This window comes from Asparagus officinalis, chromosome 1, assembly GCF_001876935.1.
Source record: "Asparagus officinalis chromosome 1, Aspof.V1, whole genome shotgun sequence".
Classification (NCBI taxonomy): domain Eukaryota; kingdom Viridiplantae; phylum Streptophyta; class Magnoliopsida; order Asparagales; family Asparagaceae; genus Asparagus; species Asparagus officinalis.
Window position 1 is genome coordinate 51,955,096 of NC_033794.1, and position 10,103 is coordinate 51,965,198.

Here is a 10,103-nt window from a genome sequence, read left to right on the forward strand (position 1 = left end):
CGTGCCAAATGTTCAAACCTCCAAGAGAATTCTCACGCATGTTATATTTGGGAGTTGAGCCTGACGATTTTCTTTCTTATTCAAGTGAAATAGAACGGACTCAATTTCAATATCTAAGTGCACCTTTATTTGGGGGAACGTCAAATGTTATGAACAATGAAGCCTCCTATAAAACTATGAGACCGTTAAGAGGGCAGTGATTGAAGAAGATGAAAGACGCAACGATTCTGAAGGTGAAGAATAAGGCAGTGCACCAATTGTAGCATGCAAATTATGATTGAAGATGTTGAAGAAAATCTAGAATGGCCTGATGAGGCTTATGTTAATAATGAATATATTGAGCACGAAGAGCCACCTCCCGACGAGTTTGAAGATAATGAGTGTATTCTTTCTTCCACAGGTACAAGATATTGGCATCGGCCAAAGTTCAACTGGTAGAAGAGATGAGGACTTCACTTTGAAAGTTGGAGATTTATTCGAGACTAAGGACAAATTGGTTGATGCTATTCGTGATTACTCCATCAAAAAGAATGTCAAATTCAAGCGAGTTAAAAGCAATCACACAAGTTATGATGCAACTTGTTTTATGAATACTGAAAGAAAAGGTCAGGCCAAGGGAAATGAAGATGATTATGTGTGTCCTTGGAAGTTATATGCATTTCCCAGAAAGAAACATAATAGGCATTTTAAGATCATAGAATACTACGGTGTTCACACATGTAGCAATCTAATATTAGAGCAAGATTATAGTGGTGCATCTGCCTCTTACATAGCGCGGTTGATTATGCCAAAATTAAAGAAGAAGCTTGAACTTACTCCCAGTAATATAATTGATAGTGCAAGATACGAGATTCATTGAGATATCATATAGTAAAGCATGGATATAAGATACAAGCCGGACGTTTGCGATCAGCACGCATAAAAACCACGATGGATGAAGGATGGGAAGGAGCTCTAAAGAAAAATAAGTATGGATATTGCAGGCAACCGGGCCATAATAGATCTTATTGTCCTACCAATCCAAATAGATAACAATTAATGAGTACAATTTATTTAATTTGTAATTTTATTCTACTTCATTTGTAAGTCAATGCTTACTCTTAAATTCTGTAATTTACTTCTATTTTTCTTTATCATATGTCATAACACTGACACATTTTAGCTTTATGTGTGCAGATATTTATAGTATTCAGGGGGGATAAATAACATATGAGGTCCTATATGGCCAAGATCAACACCGATCAGCGAAGATAGACTCAGGAGAGGTAATTTTTTTTTAATTTTTCAATGGTATTACTGTTACGTGATCATTTAAATTGTTTAATATATGTATAGGCCCCAAGTATTACTATTGTTGATCATACTCATGCACATTCGAGTTGGGATTTGACTGATCCACAGGTCCAATATAATGTTCAGCTAAGTAGATTTTTTTGAATGTTCACAAATAAAATGGGTAAGACTCGATTGGTCTCTCTTGACGGCATTGATTGAACGATGGTATCCTGAAACAAATACATTCCACATGCATCAAGGAGAGTCAACTATTACTCTGCAGGATGTAGTGGTTTTATTTGGCTTCAAAGTGGATGGAGATGTTGTTACGGGTACCGATGACTTCAACTGGAGAGGAGCGTGTGAACGATTACTTGGTCAAGCTCCTAATATGAAGGGTGATAAGATCAAACTCGAGTGGTTACGAAATAATTACATGGATGTACCGATCGATGCAACTGATGAGATCGTCAAAAGCTATGCCCCTGCGTATATACTTCATATGATCGGTACCATTCTATTTCCGAATTCAACTAAGGATTCAGTGTATGTTAGATGGTTGCCACTTCTTGAGGATCTTGAGGAGTGTGGAGAATTATCTTGGAGGAGTGCAGTGTTAGCTTATCTCTATAAAGAGATGACAAAAGTGGCATTCGTACAAAATAAAAAATTCAAAGGTTGCCTCACTTTGTTGCAAATATGGTTATGGGAGCAATGACATTTGGGAACATCAGATTTGAGGGAGACCCGCGTTCTAAATGGTCAGATTCCATTAGAATGCAGGTATATTAGTTTTTAATAGATATGATTACATGTAATTTATACATTTATTTCAATTTATACTAAACATTTGTATATCAAATAGATGGAATGTTTCCAGATATTGGCAAATCTCCTCAAAGGGTCATTACAAGAACGAGCTTGGTCAAATGGAGGATGAACAAGTGTAAAATCATAATATCTAACTATATTCAATCAATATATCATATGTTATTGATATGTAAATTTTCGTAATTTTCTTTATAGGTCAAGTGGATACCCTATGAACTGGTTTTAACTTCATTACCAGATATTTGTAGATATGGTGAAGATATATGGCGTGTCAGAGTACCGATTATATGTTTTGATATTGTCAAAATGCACGTGTCCAATCATGTGCTCTAACAATTTGGATTAAAATAACATATTATAGATCCTGTAGAAAGAATAGAGCGAAATCCCTAAAAATGAGCACATATCATCAAAATTGGGAGATAATTCGTCAAGCTTACACTGAGAATTGGGAGTTGAGGGAGGATAATGTAGTGATGCAGAGAGCTGACGCACCATAACTAGATGTGTACTTACGTTGGTATTGGGGGATTACTCGCCGATGGATATTTCGGGAGAACAAAGCACCTAAGAGTACATATCGAGAGGTCTAATTGAGAGAGAGTTGGAAAGTAGTTAGGCAAAATATACAATTATTTTGTGATTATTATTTTTATTATCATCCAATTGCTAATAATCCTCTTCCGTTCTTTTTTCTTATAGGTACAAGAACTCGATGAGGTTGCTTTCATTGCACATAATGCATTGAGATCGACTGCCAAGCTAGGGGCGAGGAATGCATTTGGTCGCATCATAGGAAAGATTCGGTCCGCTCTTAGAAAGACATGCCATGCAAATCGTGGTGGACGTCAAGAACGACTCATAGGGTACGAGCGTCGACGGGTCCGAGGACACACGATGGCGGGCTCAAGTCGTGCACATGATAAAGCCGGATGTTCACAGTAGGTTCAAGTCGACAAGGATATCATGCGCTCACAAGTTCATACACAACCGTACGATGAGATCATCCAAGCTCATGTTGAAGGTGAATGAGGAAGGAGGAGAGGAAGAAGAGGAAGAGGGAGAGGAAAGGGAGTTCTAAATATTTGCTAAATTTCGATATTGCTTGTTTTATGATGTTTATGTTAGAAATGCTAGTTGGACGTTGTGATTATGATAATTGGATTTTTAGTAAGTGAATTACATATTATATTTTTATTTGAAATTGGTTATAGATGTAATATAGATATAAAGATATGTGTTTATTTGTAATTGAAATTGATTGTGGATTGATGTAGGTGTACCAAGAGAGTGTGTTAAACTTGACAATTTTAGTCAATGATTGATATATGTTAGCAGGATAGGAGATTTTCCAGTAAGTCTGTGGGCTGGAAGGGTGTCTGCCAAATGGTCATTTCGTGAACCGCATGGCATCTATCTGCCAAATGGTCGGGGTTGGGAACCCCAACCATTTCGTGCACACGTCGCAAGAATCGGCCAAATGGTCGAGGTTAGGAACCCCGACCATTTGGTGGTGCGTATCGGCCAAATGATCGGGGTTGGGAACCCTGATCAAAATAGTCGGGTTTCTAAACCCCGACTTTTTTAGCTCTGCTAATCACGCAGAGCTTTTGACGGTGGCAAAATGTGGTCCTAATTAGTCGGAGTTGCCAACCCCGACTAATTAGGAATTTGATATTTTTAAACGACCCAGTTTCTGGCCATGATGCTGATGTGATCAAAAACTGAGTCGATTTCTATAATTAAGATAGGACTGGATCAAATTTTGAATTAAAAGTGTGGATTGGATCTATTTTGAAAATTTCTTCCCTAAAAAATTGAGGCACAAAAAAAAAAGATGCAGAATGAGCAAAGTCAACTGTTTCTGAACGTATTTTGAGTCTGAAAGAAGGAATCACTTCAAACTGACAGCAGGATAACAAAGAAAACAAATAAAGAGATTTAAATATAAACATAGAAGACTAAAAGGTGAGGAGATTACGAGAGGAAGATTCCATAAATAATCACATAAGGAATATGACCAATGTACATGTAATTTGATCGTCAATATTGTTTGAAATAAATAATGAATATACAAATAAAAATTGATTTGGGAAAGGTAAGAATACATTGAAAGGATAACACTATCTAAAATTTAAATAAAAATAAAGGTCGAGATGGAGTAAATATCTAAAAATGCTTACAAACTCCAACAATCAGATGTTATTTGGATGATTTATCTCCGATTTGACGAAGTGTCACTTCTGTGGAAGCCTCCATCTTCACTATTTTCGTATCTAGCCAACAAATGCTTGTTATTCAAGTAACTTCGGTGAGAACTTGACGCTTGCTGACCCACTTTATGATCCTGAAAGAGACAAAACAACACAGGTTTAAGCAGAGAAGCTATAAAAAGTGTTTGAAACAGAAAGTGGCCCCTTAAATCATTTTGTAGGTTGTAAGAAATAATTTGGCATACATCACGGAATAGCAAGTCATCCATTTCAAGCATGTGGATAACATTTCCCATTTTAGGTCGCTTATGAGAATCAGGATCCACACATCGAAGGGCAACAAGAAGAGCTCGCTTAAGAACCTTGGAGGAAGGCTTAATGGGCATTTTAGGATCTACTACTTCCTCAGCTTTCCTTTCTCCGACCATGGTTTTTAGCCATTCTACCAAGTGTACCTGCAAAATCAATTGAAAGTTTTAATAAGCACGAGGTTTGACCTTCAATTATAGTCGATGATACATGAATAAAAAAATATTACAAAAAAAATTATATCCTCTTTTGATCTTAAATGTTACAAAATATAACATGAAAATGACTATATGCGTCCTTTACTTTGAACCGATCCTAGGATACCCATGTTTGTCGGAATGTGGATACATAAATAAATTCAGATGGGACTATTTGCATCCTTTACTTTGAACAACCTCCAGGGTCCAAAGATGGGATTATTTGCCTCCTTTACTTTGAACCTCCAGGGTTCAAAGAATGCTGCATCTGATCTCTAGAAAAATTGCTAGGAAAGTAATCATGCTACAGTGACATGGTGCAAAATTTGGGGGAAGCTAAACTCTGTCTTTTTAGCTGCAGGTTTTAACTCAACAGAATCCCCTTTCCGTTTTTGCTCTTTAGCTTATAGCATCCTTTGGACATAAGGCTCAAAAGTTCTATCATTTTCAATATTTCCTTGTTCAGGAAATAGTGCAATTGGCTGGAATTACAAGCACAAGGAAGGTCAACAATTTATGAAGATATGCTTCATTAGTTTTTATACTATTCTTAAGTTCTTGTTCAAATCAAAACCTATCATGAAGAATTTTCTAATTTAGTATTATTTACAATTATGATATTCATTAAGAAACTATTAGCAAAAATATTAAGGAGCCTCTCAGCTTTGCAACATGCACCAGATTTACTGAATTATAACCAGATAGGCACTATCGCTGTGAAAGCATGTTCTTTTATGTATGCAAGCAAAAAATGGAGTAAACCAAGTTGCGAAAGAGCAACCTCTGCAGGCGGCCGTCTGTAATCCACTGGAGTTCTCCCTGATATTATCTCCATGATGAGTATACCAAAACTGTAGACATCACTTCTTTCATTTAACATACCAGTGCTAGCATACTCAGGTGCTACATAGCTGCAACAAAGTAAGACGCCCACATTAATCTATGACTTCCACAAAAGAAGCATATAAACAATACTACCATAAAGTTGACAGACTAACCCAAATGTCCCCATAACACGAGTTGTCACATATGTCCTCTCAGAACCCAAGTGTTTGGCAAGCCCAAAGTCAGAAATCTTGGGATACCACTGCCGATCAAGTAATATATTGCTTGCTTTAACATCTCGATGCACAACCTTTGGTTCAAGCCCCTCATGAAGATATGCTAAGCTGCAGACGTGTTTGCAAGTTTCAGGTTCAAAATCTTGAGGGAAAAACATATATATAGCTTATTTCTAACGTAAAAATGAGAAATTAGAGTTAAGATGCCATACCCTTTTGCCGTTCCAAGAATAATGTTCATCCTAATTTCCCATGTTAGTGGACTGACATCCCCAACATCCCCATGGAGCCACTGTTCTAGATTACCATTGTCAACATATTCATAAACAAGCATCCTAACAATAGGAATCACAAACACAAGAATTAATAAAGTTTCTTATAAAGGTTGTAAAAACGATTTAGAATTTATTAACTAGTCAATCCATCCAAAGGATACAGTATTTGTCGGCAAGCAGTAGATCTTACCTATATTCACCCTCAACGCAGTAGCCAAGCAATCTGACCAGATGCTTATGTCGGACTCTCCCAATCGCTTCCACTTCTACCTTGAACTCCTTTTCTGCTTGGCCCCTGATCCAAACATATTAGAAGATATTATCGATGCTACTCAAGCCAGACTGGACGAATTATCTGAATGCTAAACAAGAGTAACTAATAGACATCGAAACTATAAAGATCAAGGATAATTAGCTAAAGCCTAACATACTGCAGGTTTATCAGCACTTTGTACCGTATACTTGCATAAAATGTATTAGGAAGACCACCTGACAAAATCCCAATTATAAGACCTAACATGAATCTAGGACGGAAAACTTGGTACTTCTTCTATCAATTTTCTTCTCAAGAATAAGGGGAAAGAAAGTGAAGATCAGGCAATTTTGTAATTTCAAACACATTTGACATGGCAACCATGGAAATTTTTCTAGGTAAATTTTAATAGAAAGCTATAAGTGTGATAATGATTCCACAAAAGGACAATGAAAAATAGATTATGAAAACCAACAAACAAAGAGTAAGATAAAGGGGACATAAATTCAGAAACAAACTGTTTGAGAAAAATCTAGTTTTTACAACAAATTTAGTATTATTTGAACTGTGCATAAATTAAATCCATAACTGGACGTTCATCCATCCACATAATTACTAATCAGGAACCAGAAATATCAGAAAATCCTATTTATTATCCAACTGTACTTGCAATGAAGAATATCCACAAGTTTATCTGAACAATCCAATATCTCTGCAAATCCAAAATTGGTCGCAACTCTATATCCCAAAATATATAGTGTGCCCATTTTCAGACCAATTCACCTCTAATATTCTAAATTAAAACCAAGTATAGACTAATTTAATGAATTACAGCCATGTAAACTCTTCGTGCAGATGATCATCGTACATTCCAACAAGTCATTATACGCAGTCCCAATGAACCAAGATTCAAGATTACACTGCTGAATTCAAAATTATCACAAATCAAGGATCAACTGAACTGTGCAATTTCTCTAGCTCCTTATATCTTGTCCAGCGTTTCCGTGTTCTGCTTGTCAGAGTTACAATTTCTTCACAAAAGTCAACACCAAATTTGAACTGTTTACTAAACCCAGGAATACTGGAATACAATAGTGAAACATAAAATATATGCTTTTAGCATAGCTTTTCCCTCAATTTTCCAAATCATAATTGTACTTTAAAACGTGACCTTTACTCCAAATCTAAAACTCACTCAAATGTGCATCCTCTAATTCTCTATAAGCCACTCATCTAGTCCAAATATCCAATCTTTATCACCAACAAACTAATTTTCCAAGACAAAAGTCTGTCAAACTTTTGACTTTTGTCAAAAATCAGGCACCAACCCATTTTGTCTACAACTAAGCAGTCTTCTGCTTATCAGACTTCCAATTCCTTCACAAACCTCAACACCAAATTCGAATTGCTCGCTAAATACACAAAATACATAGCTAAAAATACAAACATACGCTTTCATAAGTTTTCGCTTTACTCCAAATAAAGATTACACATCAGAACTCAACCTTCACACCATATGTAAAACTAATTCCAACGATCATCCACTAAATCAACATATCTAATAAAAAGATCCAATTTTTAACCCCAAACAATAAAAATCCCCAACTGGGCACCCCTAATTCACTACAAGCCCACAACAACAAAAAAAAAATCTCAAAAAGCCAAGAAGTTTACCTGTTATTGAGCAAATTCTTGATAGCAACCATAGTCCTATCAGCCAACACCCCTCTATAAACAATCCCATACCCACCCTCTCCGATCACATTCTCCTCCGCTAATCCCCCTGTCGCCTCCTCCAGCTCCCTTAACGTGTACCAGTGGCCCCACCCCAAATGCGAAACCTGCGGTGGGCCCCCACTCCTCTCCACTCTATTCTCCCCCCTCTCGACGTCGATCTGAACAACGTTCTCCAATTCAATCTGCTTCTGACTCGGATCGATCTCGAGGATCTCTTTGGAGAGAGGAGGGGTTAGGGTTTGGAAAACCGGCGGTTGATGATTTTGCTTCTGATGTCGATGTTTGACTGCTTTAGGATTAGGGTTAGGGCTAGGTTTGGATTTCCGGCGGGCAGTGAGGCAGAGGGACAGGAGGAATAGGAGAAGGACGATGAAGGCGCCGGTGACGATGCCGATGACGACGTAGAGGCGGAGGCCGAAGATGGAGGTGCGCTTGGAGAGCTCAGTGTTGATGAAGGAGCTGCTCCAGATGGACATTGCTGAGATTTTGGAGATCCAGAGAGTGAAGGTTGGTGCCCTTTTTTCTTTTTTCTTTTTACAGAGAGGGGGTCGACGAAGGAATAAATGAGGGGTGAGAGAGTGACAGCTGGTTTTCGCGACGTTGGCAAAAGCTTGTGCTTCTTTTTTTTTCGAGTGGAGAGAGCTACGGGCCAACTTATGACAGGGACCCACATCTGCGCTGTAGCTGTCTTTACCGGATCACGACCAGACAAAGAGAAATTCACAGGGTGAGTTTATTTGATTCTATTTTCTCCCGGTTTATTTCTGTATTAATTCTCAGGCACGCGCAATACGCGTAAGAACGAATTAATTATTAGCGATTTATGCTTCATCTTAGTCTTGTGATTTTTTACTGTTGGAATCATGACATACAACGCAGCGAAAAAAGCATATCATAACTATTAATCAAAATTAATTAAATATTAGAAGAATATCTGAAACGCTTTCCGAATTTCTACAATAACATGTCCCGAGATCAATCCGAAATAGTTTCCTCAAGAGAAAAAACCTTCAATTGAAATCCACCCGTCACCGTATAGGAGCAATACTGAGAGATAGGTTCTCAAAAATCTATTTCTTCATATTATCTTCATAAGATTTTCAATCTCTTCTCTTAACCTCCCATAAGGCTACATATGAACCCTATTTATAGGATTACACTAGTCTTAGATATTTTAACTTTAAACAATTCATAATTATCTAGAATTCTATCCATAACAATTAAGGATAGAATAGATTTGTTCAAAAACTTTATCCATAACAATTAAGGATAGAAATAGATTTATTCAAAAATTTTATCCATAACAATTAAGGATAGAAATAGAATTGCATTGCATGTATAGCTCTTCTAATGACATTAGTGAGACCAATTGGGTCTCATATCGAGAACCAATTATTAATCAAATTAATCATTTTAATTTAACAATCAAATCCCTATCCGACCAATTGTTCATAAAAGCTCTTCCATAATATGAGATTAATTATTAATAAATAATATCTTACATTCACTCCCTTCCAGTATCATTTATTTTAGGCAACTCTTTTAAGCAGGACAACTCACCTATTTGCTCATACCTAAATTTGCAATTCCCATGAACATAAATAAAAATTATTTTAAAACATCAAAATATTTTATTTTTTTATAAGAAAATAAATTTTTAAAAATATTTTCAAAAACACCTGCCGGCAGGAATTTAATAGCTTCATGGGAATGCATAATAATAAATTAACTCATCATAATGAGCATACTGAATCCTATCTAGATATCCATTATTTTCCTAAATGAAATTTAGCAACCCAATGTTTCAGGTTGTGTAGCGCTTGCTAAACAAGCTTAACCATCACATCAAAGCATACTAAATTATCAAATCGAAAATGACAATATCATCAAGTCAAAAGGACCATGTAACAATTTGAACTCTCTATCTCTTAGGTGACTCATCTTAGAGAATT

General features: G+C 36.5%; 1 protein-coding gene across 1 annotated transcript; it reads right to left on the reverse strand.

The window, feature by feature from the left end:
* LOC109824185 (probable serine/threonine-protein kinase At1g01540) lies at nt 4,126–8,754 on the reverse strand. Its single transcript, XM_020390722.1, has 7 exons — nt 8,089–8,754; nt 6,352–6,456; nt 6,099–6,221; nt 5,824–5,994; nt 5,607–5,736; nt 4,565–4,774; nt 4,126–4,453 (listed from the first exon to the last, which is right to left on the reverse strand). The coding sequence occupies exons 1-7, from the start codon at nt 8,625–8,627 to the stop codon at nt 4,322–4,324; spliced, it is 1,410 nt and encodes a 469-aa protein (XP_020246311.1). The 5' UTR covers nt 8,628–8,754; the 3' UTR covers nt 4,126–4,321.

Excerpts from the sequence above, each read along its gene's own strand:
- LOC109824185 (XM_020390722.1), bottom strand. The coding sequence starts at position 8,627 with ATGTCCATCTGGAGCAGCTCCTTCATCAACACTGAGCTCTCCAAGCGC. Across the intron at positions 6,222-6,351 it reads TGCGTTGAGGGTGAATATAG|GATGCTTGTTTATGAATATG; the intron begins GTAAGATCTACT and ends TCCTATTGTTAG. Across the intron at positions 4,775-5,606 it reads ACAGACGGCCGCCTGCAGAG|GTACACTTGGTAGAATGGCT; the intron begins GTTGCTCTTTCG and ends TTGATTTTGCAG.